The 16672-nt window shown below is 38.9% G+C and overlaps 1 protein-coding gene across 1 annotated transcript in view; it reads right to left on the bottom strand.

Annotated features, from left to right (window-relative positions):
- The window catches only part of RXFP1 (relaxin family peptide receptor 1), a 155879-nt gene extending 139968 nt beyond the window's left edge, over positions 1 to 15911 (bottom strand). The window contains exon 1 of the mRNA XM_032248564.1: positions 15585 to 15911. Within this exon, the coding sequence (XP_032104455.1) occupies positions 15585 to 15633 (49 nt within the window). The 5' untranslated portion in view covers positions 15634 to 15911. The remainder of the gene's footprint in view (positions 1 to 15584) is intronic.
- Positions 15912 to 16672: the final 761 nt, after the last annotated feature.

A 16672-nucleotide genomic window follows, 5' to 3' on the forward strand; every position in this document is an offset into this window, starting at 1 on the left:
AATATTTCAAGTGAGGACTAGCTCACCAGTAAACACAGTGGTGGAGGTAATGCTATATTTCCTACAGCTGTAGTTTGTCATAAAATATTGGTTAAAATCCTAAAGAGAGGTTGGAGTTCAGATTTAGATTCTAGAACATATATCTGTATTAAACAAGTGAACAAATCTATTTTTCTATCTTAGCTAGGGTTCTATTAAGTTGGTGCAAAAGTAATTGTGGTTTTTGCCATTAAATTACTTTTGCACCAGCCTAATATAAATTAACAAATTGGCATAGGAGTCCCTTTTTTTTGGAAACAGTAAACAAAACTTTGTGTATTCTATGTGTGTGGAATTCTTTCAGCTCATAAATGTAAACCCTATTTAGTTCACCAATATTGCAACTCCAAAGTGTGTATGATTTCCTGGCTATGTTATTTTGAAACAGTTAATATGAGTTTCCAAGTATGCATCTAATTTATGCCAGAAAATAATTTATCCATTGGAAGAATATGACTTTGTCCAGTTGAAGGTAAACCATTAATCTTTTCATATATGTATTAAAACTATAGTTTTCTGTGACCTGTAGTTATAATATTCCTGGTCATGTTAGAAGGCATTAGCAGTGATTTGCTCATAATGTATACAGTATTTGCAAAAAAAGAGCCTATTTTCAGTCAGGTATCTCTTATAGTTCAATTCTTGGGTTAATAATTACTTGCAAGAATGACTGAATGTATTCTAATTTTAAAGGTGTTCTGGGCAAGCTATTTCTCTAAATAGCATAACAATGGTTTTGCAATTCTTATGGATATTAAATGTCTGTGAGGGTATTGAAGCTATCGCTGATTGATGCATTTCCCATAATGCACCTTAAACTTTCAACATAGTTTCATCATACTTTTAAGGTGTCCTTTATAAAGGAAAATGCAAATGAGAAAAAGTAATGAATGTACACCCATGCATTAAACATATCATGGGTAGTGCTATTGATTAAAATGTAAATATATTAAAATAGAGAGAGTAAAATTATATTCTTGGAAGTATTAGGCCTTGGTCCTAAAAACACAATATTTTAAATTATTTGTCTACGTTCTGTTTTCTACTGCTGTGAGCTTATAGTTGCTGAATAAAATCTCTTAAATCTGTTGACTGGTACTTTCTGAGTAATAACCTTTGTGTTGCAAAGTTACTGATTGATTAAAGAGCACAGATTGTATGTACTTCCAGATAGTGAGTTCATTCCATTTGATTCAAATACTGTGTATAAGCATTTTGTCCATCTATTGTCCATTATTGTATGAGATGTTGTTAATTCTGTTATGTTTTAGTTATTGCTTTGTTTGCAAACTGGATCAGAGGGCTTTACAGAATTAAAGAAAAGAGTGAATTGGAAAAAAACACAAGGGAAATAGGTAGTATGGAAAACACAACACAGACTAGATCAAACCCTTGGAGACAGAGATAATAGTTTTTAGGTATTTGTGGAGCAATATGAAGAAGTCCAATCACAGTCAGGGTATTCAACGAACATTCTGTACTGTGTTCCACCCATATTTTGTGTATTTTATAGGTAATAGGGAGAAAACATTTTTAAATTGCATTAAGGTCCTAGGAAAACAATGTGGAAACCAGTAGCTGATTTGACTTGGCCATAGTCCGTATATTTCTAGTGACTCAAGTGCAATGCGCATGCCCTCTCTAAGGCTTGCTTTCAGTTTCTCACATTTCAGTCCATTTTTGGTAATTCGCCTGAACCACTTCCATTTTGTCCTCAATCCCAATGACTAATACACTACCATGAAAATTCTGGCGCGTGGCTTACAAAGACCTTCATGACCTGGTTCTGGTGATCCTCTCTGACTTCATCTCCAAGCATCTACTTCAGCCCTCCTTTTAAACCACCCCAGACTTCTTATCATGTTCTGAGTCTGCTGTGTCCTTTCCTTTCCTGTCTCCACGACCTTGCACCTGCTGCGCCTGCCCTTACAGTGCCCTTCCCTCCTCTCCCTAGGAAATAAAACATGGTAAATCTGCAACCAGCTCAACTCGCTTGGCCAGCTTGTTCACCTGTAAATGGGAATGGCAATTCTTGTCCTATAAAATGAGATATAATAGATGATAAATTATTATAGAATTATATCTCATAATATATTATCTATGATAGTATATTTTATCATATGTAATATATCAATAATATAATATATACATTATTTTATTATTATATATAATACTATAATAATAGTAATAATGAAAGTGAGAGATAACATGATTTTGGTATTTGTATGTGAGTGAAAAAACCCAGACTTGGCAATGAGATAAACTTGAGTTCAAGTTATAATATATATTAATATTTGCCCCAACGTCCCCAGAATAAATTTAAAAGTGGTGCAGGTCCCTGGGTGACTAATTAGAGAAGAATGTGATAGTTTCTAGGAGGTGAGAGTGTCATGTGAGACTATTCCCCATTCCTTCCAATTATTTATTACACATTCTATTGTTTTAGGCATTGCATCAGAAAGAATTTGTGGGAGAAATTTAATAAATATGTCCAATGATTTGGGATTTTTTCCCACTTTGAATAACACTTTTATACATTGGTGTTTTCATCTATAATATTGTGATTAGTGTTGATTAAAGCATAGGAAAAAAAATCATATAGAAAAGTGTAGGGAAAAGAGATTAAAAATAAAAGTTGTCCAGCCTGGCTAACACAGCAAAATCCTGTCTCTACTAAGAATACAAAAATTAGCTGGGTGTGGTGGTGCACGCCTGTAATCCTAGCTACTCAGGAGGCTGAGGCAGGAGAATTGCTTGAGTCTGGGAGGCAGAGGTTGCAGTAAGCCAAAATCAGGCCACTGCACTCCAGCCTGGGTGACAGAGCAAGACTCTCAAAAAAAAAAAGAAGAGAAAAGAAAAGAAAAGAAAAATAGCTGGGCGCGATGGCTCATGCCTGCAATCCCAGCGCTTTGGGAGGCCAAGGTGGGCAGATCAGGAGATTGAGACCCTCCTGGCTAACACGGTGAAACCCTGTCTCTACTAAAAATACAACAAATTAGTCAGGCGTGGTGGCACACGCCTATAGTCCCAGCTACTTGGAAGGCTGAGGCAGGAGAATTGCTTGAACCCAGGAGGTGGAGGTTACAGTCAGCTGAGATCGTGCCATTGCACTCTAGCCTGAGTGACAGAGTGAGACTCCATCTCAAAAAAAGAGTTACATGAAAGGTAGGTGTAAATGAAATATGAGGAACCATTGTGGGCAACAGAATAGAAGAGTGGGGAAAAGTGGTATCACAAAGAGTACAGAGTTTTAAACTAAGATATTTGAGTTAGAATCCAAATAGGGTAAGCACGTTTTTGTGTGACTTTAAAAAAAACTACCAAATGAAGATGGCATAACCCTATCATTAGGCAAGTTTTGAAAATTCCGATTCTCCTATAGACATTTCTTGAGAGTAAGGGTAAATTTGCATATTCGCTTTGTGTCTATTTTATGGTGTGGGGAAATAGCTAAAAATTTGATATTATATAATTTGCAAATTCTCAAAGGAGTTCATCTCTTAGGAAGGTATTTCATTATAATTATCATTTCTCATTACTGTAGCTTTGTGTTTATAATTACTGATTTTAGGGTATGTTCATGTATGCTTCCTTCACGGTTATTCTTTTTTTATTCTTCCACCACTAAAACTAAAAATTTAGACCGTACTTTATTGCTCAGGGGAGGTAGAGCCCAAAAAACTTTCTAGAGTCCTCACTCTCTTGGCTTTAAGTTCTGAAGCTTTAGAGTCATGGCTTTCAATGGCCAATGACAGGTGCTTGAGAGAGAGAATATATATTTTTTTCTTTTTACTTATTTGTTAGATTCTACCATATGGGCCTTGAACATTAAGACCGAGTGATGAAGGACAAAGAATATCCAGTCTTTCTACAACCTCTAGAGAGAGTTCAGCGTTAAGCATGTGTGATGCCCTCAAAGCAGTTTTCCTGAACCTGCTGAAGACTAAATGTGAGAAGGAAGCATCCTGTCCTTTCGGCACTAAAACTCGTGAGGGGAAGGCAGGAGGCGGAAATTGCTAAAAGAATTTAGGGGACTGCCTAAGCAGCAGTGATTCTTGTCTCAAATCCTAATGCCCAGCTCAAAAAAAGGGCAAGTCTCTAGGAGAAGCAGGGTCTTGATGTGAGGGAGGCAATGGTGAATGGGTGGGCTAGACACAGGGCTTTTGTCAGCCCCAAATCTGCCTGGGTCCCCAGTAGGTGAGGAAGGACACTTGAGGGCTTCACCCATCCCTGCCAGAGAGTTAGCCCTCATGAGTAGCTGGCAAAGTGACTGCAGATGTTCACTTCTCTACCTGCGTCCTCAATTTTCATGTCTGCAAAGCTGTCACCGAAATCAGATGCTGTTGGTCAGAGGGAAAAAAGGTAGATCAGGTAAGATTTCTTAAGTGATTGAGATTGTATTTTCTCTACAGTTCTACCAAAAAGACATCTGCACTCATGTATATCACAGCACTACTGGCAATAGCAAAGACATGAAATCCATCTAGAGGCCCACAAACAGTAGATTGGATAAAGAAAATAGGGTACATATATACCATGGAATACTACAGAGTCATAAAAAATGAAATCATGTCCTTTGCAGCAACAGGGATGCAGCCGGAATCCATTATCCTGAGCAAATTCACTGAGAGACAGAAAAACAAATGCTGTACGTTCTCACTTATAAGTGGGAGTGAAACACTGGGTGCATGGGCAAACATGGACAAAAGGAAGGAGCAAGTAGACACTGGGGATTCCAAAAGGGGAGGAGGGGCAAATTCTGAAAAACTGTCTCTCAGGCGCTATGCTCATTGCACAGGTGACAGGATCATTAGAAGCCCAAGCCTCAGCATCACACGATATACACATGTAACAAACCTGAACATGTACCCCCAAATGTAAAACAACAACAACAACAACAAAAAAAACCCAAACCAAAAGATAACCCAGGTTGCATTTAAAGAAAAAGTGCCTGATTTTAAAACCAAGCTACTTTGAATTAGCGAATTCAAATGTTCTATCATTTTATGCAGGAGTCATGAGCTCTGAGTTTTAGTCATAGAAATATAAATTGTAATTTTTACACATCCGAGGTTTGTGGTCTATAAACATGAAAATGTTTACACTTATATATCCTATCTGGATTTGGTATGCTTAATGTTAATGATGGCATAAGACTCTTAAAGTGTGAGTGTGTGTGTGTGTGTGTGTGTGTGTAGTAGTTTGTAACATTTCCTTCCACCTTCAAACCTTATGTCGGAGAATGCTGGCATTACCTTTTTTTTTTTTTTTACCTTTCCTGAACTCCTCCCCAGCCCCATGCTTACTGAGGAAAAAAAGGACAAAAACCGAAGGGAGGATTCTCTTGAAAAATTTAGTTAGAATAGAAAGTAAGTTTTGTGTTGAAGATGACCCTGTGCAGTAGGGGACTGTGTGTGTCAGGAGTGGATCAGGAGTGAGTGGCTGAGTGATTGGAGGAAAAAGAATGACAGAGGGTGAGGCCACGGGGTCTTGGATCAAAGAGAGAAATCTCGAAGAGTCAAAGGCAGGCCAGGTGCAGTGACTCATGCCTATAATCCCAGCACTTTAGGGAGGCTGAGATAGGCAGATGCCTTGAGCCCAGGCGTTTGGGACCAGCCTGGGCAACGTAGTGTGTCTTCCTCTCTATAAAAATTAAAAAAAAATATTAAGGGCCTGGCATGGTGGCTCATGCCTGTAATCCCAGAACTTTGGGAGGCCGAGGCGGGAGGATCACCTGAGGTCAACAGTTCAAGACCAACCTGACCAACATGGAGAAAACCCGTCTCTACTAAAAATACAAAAACTGGCCAGGCGTGGTGGCACATGCCTGTAATCCCAGCTACTCAGGAGGCTGAGGCAGGAGAATCGCTTGAATCTGGGAGGCGGAGGTTATAGTGAGCTGAGATTGCACCATTGCACTCCAGCCTGGGCAATAAGAGCAAGACTCTGTCTCAAAAAAAAAAAAAAAAATTAGGTAGTCATGGTGGCACACACTTGTAGTCCCAGCAACTCGAGAGGCTGAGTTGGGAGGATTGCTTGAGCCAGTGTGGCAGCGTTTGCAGTGAGCCGAGACTGCACCACTCATTTCAACCTGGGCAGGAGAGCAAGACCCTGTATCAAAAAAAAAAAAAAAAAAAAAAAGACTTGAAGAACAGAAGAGGGTGTGGAGCTTTCAAATTGAATCTCTGCTACATTTACTAGCATAGAAACTTTGAAAAAAGGTGCCCAAGAGCCAGAAGCATTACAAAAGCTTTGTACAGATTTTTCCATTAAAATGGATTTTATAGACAAATGATTTGCCGCATTATTTCGGATCACCACTGAAGACGAATGCTCAGTGGTGGAGAAAACATCAACAAACAAAAACAATCCCTCTTTCCAGGGAGCTTAAATTGTTGTGCTGTAAGTTCACAGGATCAGGGGTAAGGAGTGCAATTAGAAGGGCTGAAATAAACATCTAAATTTGACTTTGCTAAACTGGACACCTCTCTTGATCTTAACACAAAGAGGGAGGTTAAACGGAGGTTAAAAAGCTAACAGAAAGCATGACTGATGACATCACTGCGTCTAAGTTTGAAATGTGTGAGAAAGTAGAAACATTTATAAACCATGAGGCAATTTTGCAATTTCCAGCAAATCAGCCACAACTGAGAATTTAAAAACGGCAGATCTTCTGGACCATTGAAAGTGAATCAAACAGTTCTAGCCTGCTCTGGGAAAAATCCATTAAAATATCAAAAGGCTGGGGTGAGCAACAGCGGGTGAGAGGAAAAGATAAAAAGAATCAGATGTTTTACGAGTAAAGGTAATGGCAGAGCGGATTGTGCTGTATCTCAGAAGCCAATACCTGAGGCACCTGAGAACAGTTATTTTCATTAATTTATACTTGCAATATGTGACTGGATAAAAGCTTCCAAAAAAGCTTTGTAGGGAAGCTTATCCGATTTCTTTCATTAGATCCAGGCACACACACATCCAAATTTCGTTCAAAATTTGTCATTTCATATCCATTTGCATGTTCTATTTTATAATGTTTTAATTTAAAATCTGTAAGTAAGATTTATCTATTTAAATGGCTGCAACTACAGAAATTTGCAGGGTCATAACTTGCTTGTACTGTGAGGATCAGGTGTTGGAAACAATGTACATGACCCTGCAAAAATTAGCCAAAAATGTCCATGAATCCAAGTAACTGCAAAATGAGGGAGGGGTATAATCTGCAAATAGTATGTTCAACAGGCAGCTGTTCTCTCTGAAAGTCCTAATTCATGAGGAGGAAGTATTTATTAGGAAATGAAATGAGTAGAAAGAAGAATTTGTGTTGTAAGATTTGGGACCAAGACAGAATTTCTCTTTGTGGCTATTTTGTCAGAAGGTATGGTGAGACTGAAAAATACAGAGAATCATTAAGATAGGAAGAAGAAATTGGCCGGGCGCGGTGGCTCACGCCTGTAATCCCAGTACTTTGGGAGGCCGAGGCGGGTGGATCACGAGGTCAAGAGATCGAGACCATCCTGGTCAACATGGTGAAACCCCGTCTCTACTAAAAATACAAAAAATCAGCTGGGCATGGTGGCGCATGCCTGTAATCCCAGCTACTCAGGAGGCTGAGGCAGGAGAATTGCCTGAACCCAGGAGGCGGAGGTTGCGGTGAGCCGAGATTGTGCCGAGCCAAGATTGTGCCATTGCACTCCAGCCTGGGTAAAAAGAATGAAACTCCGTCTCAAAAAAAAAAAAAAAAAAAAGAAGAAATTAAGTGCTAAGGGAGAAAGAGGAACTGGTTAATTAGAACTGGAAAGCAGGATCTAGGTTTCTTAGAGGTCACGTAAGGAAATGGTGCCGGGAGTCCACTTGGCACAAACAGACAATCTGGGGGAGAGAAGCAAAGCAGGATCAAAACCTGGAGTTTGGGAGAGGTGGCTCACGCCTGCAACATCAGCTCTTTGAGAGGCCGAGGTGGTGGGTGGCTTGAGCCCAGGAGTTTGAGACCAGTCTGGGCAACGTGGTGAGACTCCCATCTCCAAAAAAAAAAAAAAAAAAAAAAATACAAAAATTAGCCTGGTGTGGTGGTGTGCATCTGTGGTACCAGCTACTCAGGAAGCTGAGGTGGGAGGATCACTTGAGTCCAGGAGGTTGAGGCTGCAGCGAGCTGTGATCGCACCACTGCATTCCAGCCTGGACCACAGAGCAAAACGCTGTCTCATCATCACAACAACAACAACAACAACAACCACAACAACAACAACAAAACAAACGAAAAAAGAGATCAGGTTTTCATGGTGGCAGGTTACGACCACTGTGGGATTCATGTTTTACCATATCAGGAATGAATACCTAGGGGTTAACATACAGTGAGGATGCTCTGTGAGTGCCTTTTCAATCCCCGCAAAGTTGAGGGTTGAAACATGTTACTCCATCTCAGGTAACTGTGTGCTGGACTGGAGTGGGAAGGAGGAAAGCAGTAAGTTTATGGCTATTCGAATCCCTATGACCAGAACCTCCATTGTCCCCCTCTCTGAAACCTGCATAGGCAAAACGACAGAAGAGATGCATTTGTTTTTGGTGGGAATGAAGAGGTTATGGAGTGGTGAAGCACACAGGTATTTGGTGCCTACTTTTCCTGCGGCATCCAGTAAAAAGAGGGCATCTGTCTGGACACTGGAAGTGTCTGAGGGATTCTGATAGTCTGTAAATTACTCATGAGAAGTTGGCAAAGTTTCTTCTGCCGTGGCAATGCTTAGTCTCATTTTTCATCCTGTGGCACATGAAACCCCCGTCATCTTAGAGAGGTGACCCCAAGGGCTATATTCATGATTTACATGGCCTGTGATGAAAAGGGCTGTATCGTTAGAGAAGATTCTATTGTCTGGGGAATAGGATAGGAGCATGGCCTGGAGAGAAGATAGTAATAGTGAAGACATCCACTGGGTGTTGACTTACTCTGAGCATTTTTTTTCTTTCTTTCTTTTTTTTTTTTTTTTTGCTGAGATAGGGTTTTGCTTTGTTGCCCAGGTTGGAGTGCAGTGGCACCATCTTGGCTCACTGCAACCTCTGCCTCCCAGGCTCAAGTGATCCTCCCACCTCAGCTTCCCGAGTAGCTGGAAGTACAGATACTCATCACCATCACTGGCTAAATTTTGAATTTTTTGTAGAGATGGGGTCTTGCCATTTTGCCCAGGCTGGTTTTGAACTCCTAGGCTCAAGCAATGCACCTGCCTTGGCTTCCCAAAGTGCTGGGATTACAGGTGTGAGCTGCTGCCCCTGGCGTTACTCTAAGCATTTTAAAAATCCCTTTCATTAAAGTTCCTCTGGGTCTGGCTATAGACATGGTGAAGGGGAGGTGCAATGAGAACCTTTCTCTCCTTGGTTGTGAGAATGATTTAAAGGTTTTTCTATAAGGTAGGTATGTGAAGAAGGATTATACTAGCTTAGTGTATTGGCAAAGGTCATTGAGGCTAGGATTTTGGTAGATAATAAATTTATTTTCATAATCCCATCTAGCTTCTTCCTATTTTAAAGTGATATTTTACCCTTCTGATATTTTAGCCTTTACCTTGCCTGTTTCGTCCTACATATGAAATTGGAGACACACTTTTAAAAGTGAGTGAAGAATAAGAGAGTTGAAAACTAAGGGGAACACAGCTATATGGCCTTAGTTTCTTTCTATGTGAAAAAAGGGGATGTTGTCCTTTAGAGCTTTATCTTGCCTTCCAATTCAAAAAAGTCTAATTTATGAAACTGAAATTTAAAATGTTACTTGAGCGACATAAGTAGAAACTATCTAAGTAATAGCAATTCACTTGAGGATCAGACTGTGGGAAGTGGAAAAAGAAACTTCATATTCTTTTTCTTCAAATGAATTAGATGAGAACCAAGGGAAAACATTAGTTGGAGGCAACAGCATAACTATATTTTTGTTTCGTTTTGTTTTATTTTTGAGAGATGGAGTCTCGCTCTTGTCGCCCAGTCAGTATTACAGTGACACAATCTCAGCTCACTGCAACCTCTGCCTCCTGGGTTCAAGCAATTCTCCTGTCTTAGCCCCCCGAGTAGCTGGGATTACAGGGGCCCACCTCCATAGCTGGCTAATTTTTGTATTCTTAGTAGAGACGGGGTTTTGCCATGTTGGCCAGGCTGGTCTTGAACTCCTGACCTCAAGTGATCCACCCACCTTGGCCTCCCAAAGTGCTGGGATTAGAGGTGTGAGCCACCGCGCCCGGCCAACTATATGTTTTAATGAATGCAATAGCTCATATAATTGTATGGCCTCTTAGTTCAAGTGAATACTCAATCCGCTAACAAAAAAAAAATATTTAAAATCTCAACAACTTTTTTTAAAGGGCAAATCTTACTATTAAATAATATATTAGATTATCTGCTGTTTCATTTGTAGCTAATCATGTGGGTAACATTTTGGTTCAACTGAGCACCTTGTCTAAACGTAGAGCTAGGATTGCATTTGGAAGCAGGAGCTAAGGAGAGAGAGCTGGTTTCACCTGCACTATAGAATGAGAATTTGAGTTCCTGGAGCAATATGGGAGGAGGAGTTGAGGAGGAATGATGGGGAGAGAGAGGTGAAGAGAGTCACTGGCACCATGGCCAGAGGCAAGGGCTCCAGGTGGCCTAGACCAGCTGGTGAAAGTCCCAAGAGTACCATTCCCAAAGATTAATTCTCAGATATCTTTTGAAAATATTGATGATTTCCAAAGGGCGTATTTATTGGTATAAAAGATTGAAGAAATAAGGAGACCCAGTTAATTCAGGTAGTATTGAAATAATTATAAAATGAATCTATTTAACAACAAATTGAATAATTCCAGATCGCTATAAAATACAGTTATTTAGTAGGAAAATGCCTATTTCTAACATGAATAACATGACATCTCACTTCACTGTCCCGTTTCCACTTGACATTTATTTTTGTTGTGATAGAGAACAAAACCTAAATTTGAAATATTCACAACTTGCCCCTGCTTATCTCCTAAGAAGGAAAGAGCTTTTGGCTTAGTGTTGGGTCCTTGTTGTTCTGATCAGAGAAATAGATGAAGCTGTAGAATTTTAAAAGTTGAGAGTGCATTGGATCACTACACATAGGCAGGCAATAGAGCTGTTGGGATGGTGGGGCTGATAAAACGTCCAGGAGAAGGGAGACGTGAGCTAATATAGGAATTAAGTCAATATTTATTGGCACTTGCTATATATATATAGCTAAGTGTCATGTGTTGCAAACAAAAGTGTTCTATGTATTCAAATTATTTACATGTATATTCTAATTCATCAGTTGTTGGTGTACTCTGAGGAATGTATATAAAGCAGATAGCACCAGCTCATAAGAGGAGATACATAAACTCCTAGCATGGATTTGCTGAATTTGCCTTGGGTGGGGAGGCCCTCACCCTAGGTGGAGGAAGCCCTGGATTTACCAGCTTTGAGACCTTGGGCTGGGCAATATGTCTTTATTTTCTAATATCTAAAATACAGAAAGATCTAACTTGCTTGAAGGTCAGTGAGCTAGATCAGGGGTCTGTTAAGGTCACTCTAAATTCCACGAGATTATAATTTAAGAAAGTGTCAGGATCAAATCATGTTTAGTAGCATAGGCTTTTCAAGAAGATACACTTGGATTCAAGTCTCTTTTGCAACACTTACTAGGAAGTGCTGCCAGGAATGCTACCAGACATTTCTCATTTTCCGTTTCCTATTTTATAAAGCAAGACTATCTCATAGGGTTATTATAGGAATAAAACAAGATCATGATTGTAAAGCACTTGCATTGTTCCTGGCCCATGGAGACCTCTCGATAAATGTGAAATAGAAAAACAACCACACCCACAAGCATAAAGATTGAAATCAAATGGTCTAAATGCTTACCGTTTTTCAGACAAAAAGTTAAACCTAACTAGAATACTCAACTCCAGGCATTTTAGTTTAACAAGTTTGTACTAATGTGTGAAATTGTGCTTGAAGGACTAGTTTACAAACATAATAATTTCCCTTTATGTAGATCAGGGTGTATTTGGACAGATTCATTTTTTTCCATTTGAAACTTAATATGATTCAAAATACATAGTAAAAACAATACAAAATTGTCAGCAACCTCCAAAAGTATCAAGTGGTGAGAAGTTATTTAATTGGTACCATGTAACTCCGGTGATGGATACCTAAGAGTCCTGACTTGACCACTATGCAATCCATGCATGTAATAAAATTGCACTCATGCCCCATAAATTTATACAGATTAAAAAGCCCCAACCCCCAACCAAGGACAAGGTGGAACACAATATACTTCCCCAGTCTGCATATTGGTACATTTATTCTCCCATCTTTTGGAATTGGATAAATATGCCAACATTCTCTTTTTCCATGTACTAACCAAGCTATTGGTCTGTTCTGGCATTGTCTCTTCCTTTTTTCCTCCTTTATAGTTACAGAAGAAAATTGCTAAAACTCATGCCAGTGCTGGGATCTAAAGCAAAGCCCAGCTAGGCTGGTAGTCTGGTAAGTGTCTCTAGGAGAATGAAAGTGAGGACCTTACTAGCTGGGCCAGTCAAGCTTATGTTTGAACACCTTCTATTTCCTATATCTTCACTTGTTCCCTTCTTATCTAAAATATTAAGTAAAAGAATTGTTTTGCTTAGTGATATCATTTAAGTAATAATAAAGCATTTTCTGATAAGAACTTATAATTCAAGTTGTCCTGGGGATTTTTAAACTACGAATTTTGAAATAATTATGTACTTACAAGAAATTGAAAAAAAGTAGTATAGAGAGGTCCCATAAACCTTTCACCCAGCTTTCCTTCATTTTACATAATTATAGGACATTATAAAACAAGAAATTAACATTGGCACAATACAATTAATTAGACTATGTTCAGAAGGATTTTCAAAGAATGAAAAATTCTCAAGGCTAAGAGGAAATATCTTCTAAGTATTCATGTCACCTCTGTTTGTGTGGACCTCAATTTTTGCACTTGTCTCATTGAATTGAATGAGATCAACTTGCTGTCTTCTCCATTCTATCCCTTCAGAGCAGGGATCATGCTTTCTTGAATAAGACAGGTGAATAAAGCATGGCCGCTGCTCTGGCATTCATAGGTATTTTTGGTTCAAAAGATGACTAATAGTTGCTTACGTCTGTAACAGGCTTTATAGTTTTCAAAGCCCCTTATACACATTATTGCTACGGAGAATTATTATGGATGAGGGGAGAGAGCATGGGCTTTGAAACCATTGAAATCTTGGCATTTATTAGCGCGAGTCTTGTGACAAGACGCTGAATGTCCTGCCTCGTGTGCTTAATTGTATCCACATAATAGAGTTGTTGTGAAGATTCAGGAGGTAAGGTAATTTTTGTAATAAAGGACTGAACACAGGGGGTCTGAGAGGTAGATAGGATAAAGGATTTGACTGCCATTTCACACATTAAGACTCAGAGGAGGTAAGTCACTTATGAAAACCATAGATCCGGTGCATGGTAGTACAGCTAAGCATCTTAGGTTAGGTGTCTTCCATGATATCACATCGCCTTTCCCGTAACAGGAAAGTAGATATAAAAGCAAAAGATAACAAAGCAAACACACAAATAAGCAACAACCATAGGGGAGTTAGAGGTTTCAGAATTTGTCCTTATGCGTGGCTGTGGATTCTCTTTGGTATGTGCCCAGGAAATTGTCACTTAGGTGGGGCCTGTGTGACGGGCTACACTCAAGGTGAGCCATGGTGGGTGCTCTTTCAGTGAGTCCTGCCAAGTGTTCCTGTACTCTGACGTGCAGTTAACACCATGTAGCCAGGAACTGGCTTGCCAAACTTTGCAACAAATGTTTATGCCCTCATTTCCTGGGGAAGGCATGAAAGGATGAGAACTTGCAGCTCGCAACTTACACTATACTCCCAAATTTTATTTTTAATCAAGAGAGAAGTTGAAATTTAAAGAGGCAGAGGGTTTTGGCATCGTCATCACCACCATCATTATTTCCTGTCCATGAAAATAATTTGTTAACAAAAGGGTACATGTAAACATGGAATTTTTTCCTAACCTGAAATGACTGGTAACACAGTGGCCAAAGTTGCTTCCCAACCTGCCCTAAACACCTTTTATATGCCCTTAAATTCTTCATACTAGAAAGACTATTTTGGAAGTATTCCTTTGACTTATTTAATTTGTTCATTTCATTGAAATGGAATAGGGAACAGTAAAATGTGTTATTAATTTTTGAAGCTGTTGGCCACAAATGTCAAAAGCTCTGGTAGTTTGAACACGGAATTATAATTGGAAACATTACATTTTTGGTGATAGTTTGCAACTTATTGTTTTCCCTTCAGTTAAAAAAATCAAGATTAGAGCTGAAGAAAGCCAGGACTAGAATATTTCTCCGGGATTCTGAATAGTTTCTCTGGTTCGAGGCCATCCTCTAACTTTAACTCATCTCATTTAGATGAGATGGAGTGAGGAAAGGAGGAAAGAAGGAGAAAAAGGAAAATCTAATCACTTTGATACATCAGATTGGGAGAGTTAGGATTGAAAGTTACCCTGAGACATTTCTTAATAGAAAAGCTCAGAGCTTACAAAACTCAGGCAAACTTTTAGAGACAGAGGAACAATAAAAAGGCTTGTTAAGTTCTAAATTAGTGAAAGCCCACATTCCTGGAATCATAAAGTATTAAAGATACCCAGAAAGTTTTATTCTTGGTTTGGCTTTGACTTTTTCATCATTTATTACCTAAGAAACAAAAGCATTTTATTTCTATCTACATAGTATAATTCAAATGGAGCTTAAAGCGCAACAACTCTTTCTCTTGAATTTAAAAAAGATTTTCTGAAAAATAAACCATAGCACACATACAGAAAACAAAATTTGTCATTATGGTAAAAATAACATGTCCATTGGAGCTTCTTGCGTGCCTGTGTTCTTCACTGCTTTGTGTTTTGCCTTGTTTTTTTTCAAGGAACAGTAGTAAACTTTGCTAAATAAAAAGAGTTTTATGAATGCATGTCTCTGCTCAGAAGCACACCTCTGATAGCAAATCACCAAGGATAAGGGCGACAAAGCGTTACAACTACACAGAAACTGGCACAAATGTGAAGGCTTTCCTAGGATATTTCAGTGAACATATTCCTTGAGCACAGTTTCTTTAACAATTACTACCCTTTAAATATTATAATGTTGCTTATCATATCAATTGTATGAATTGGTTATTATGAAGCCTAGGTTTACATGGCATGTTAGTCTTGCTTCACTATTGACTATGGTAGGATGTTACAGTATTTAATACAAGTACCAAATATATACTAAGAAGAACAATTCTGAAGTGAGATTACAATTTTATATGTTAGTCTTGCTTCACTATTGACTATGGTAAGATGTTACTGTATTTAATACAAGTACCAAATATATACTAAGAAGAACAATTCTGAAGTGAGATTACAATTTTATCAGTAAATGCATTTTATCTTAAAAGCAGAAATATAAGGAATAAACATTTGTGCTGTGGTTATTCCATAAAATACTAAGGCATATAAAATTAGATACTGAGCATACTTACAATATTTTCCAATAATTAAGATGTAGAAGAAGACAGGACCAGGTGCCATTTCCTTTCTCTTAGCAACTGATTAATAAAAGTGAACAAAATTCCGTCTTGGTTTCTGAATCACATACGGCTCACAGTGGTTGTGTGCTATTTCTGTCTGCAATCTTAGAAGCTACAAAGCAGTCCTCCCTCCCTCCACTCCCATTTCCTTTCTCTCTCTCTTTCCATTCCCTCTTTTTTTCTTTCCTCCTTTCTATTCTCGGGATCTCTCCTCCCCACCCTCCTTCTCTAAATGTCCTAATCTCCTTCTTTACACAGACACACACACACACACACACACACACACACACACACACAGAGACAAAGCTGAGCGGCAAGAAAAAGTTTCAGAGGACACACAGGCTGTTCTTGTTCACTAAATATCTTGTTTTATGTTCTGCGACAATCTACAAATGAGGGTGTATACGATCACTGAGAAATGTCTGAACTGATTAAAGATACGCTACTAGAAAGAAATCGAGCTAGAGATATCTCATAAGCAAAAACATATCTTTTCCCCTTATGACATAGGACTAGGAAAAGAACAGAATTACACAGGGCAAAATGCCTTTGTGGCATTAACTATGGGGCAGGTATTAAAGTGTAATTACAGCAATAATTTACAAGCTGTTTGAGTTTGGGAAGTCAAACAATAGTATATTGTTGAAAGAAGAATTCAAAAGAATAAAACTATTTAAAATCCTTTTGAACTTGTGAATTTTGCTACAATGGAGACCCTGAGTGTCACTGCATGTCCTGAAGCAAAGCCATCTGGGCTTGAATTGTAGGTCCCCTGTGACTTTAGAGTTATGCAGGTGCCGAGCCTTGGAACAAAATATCTATGCAACAAGGTAGTTGTGATGACCAGCACAGGGCATAGTGAGTGTCTGGTGTAGGTCCTAGTGCAACACAGGTGATTACTAAATGACAGTCATTCATATAATGATGATTTTTATTATTTGACCAGCAAGGAGAAAAGGTATGAAAATGCAATGAACATGTTTGTGGACTGCATTTTCTTTTAACCAGACTGTGTCATTCTTGTTTTGCAACTTGCTAAT

The sequence above is a fragment of the Sapajus apella genome, unplaced genomic scaffold (genome assembly GCF_009761245.1).
Source record: "Sapajus apella isolate SASKATOON/1434 unplaced genomic scaffold, GSC_monkey_1.0 scaffold67, whole genome shotgun sequence".
NCBI classification, from domain to species: Eukaryota; Metazoa; Chordata; class Mammalia; order Primates; family Cebidae; genus Sapajus; species Sapajus apella.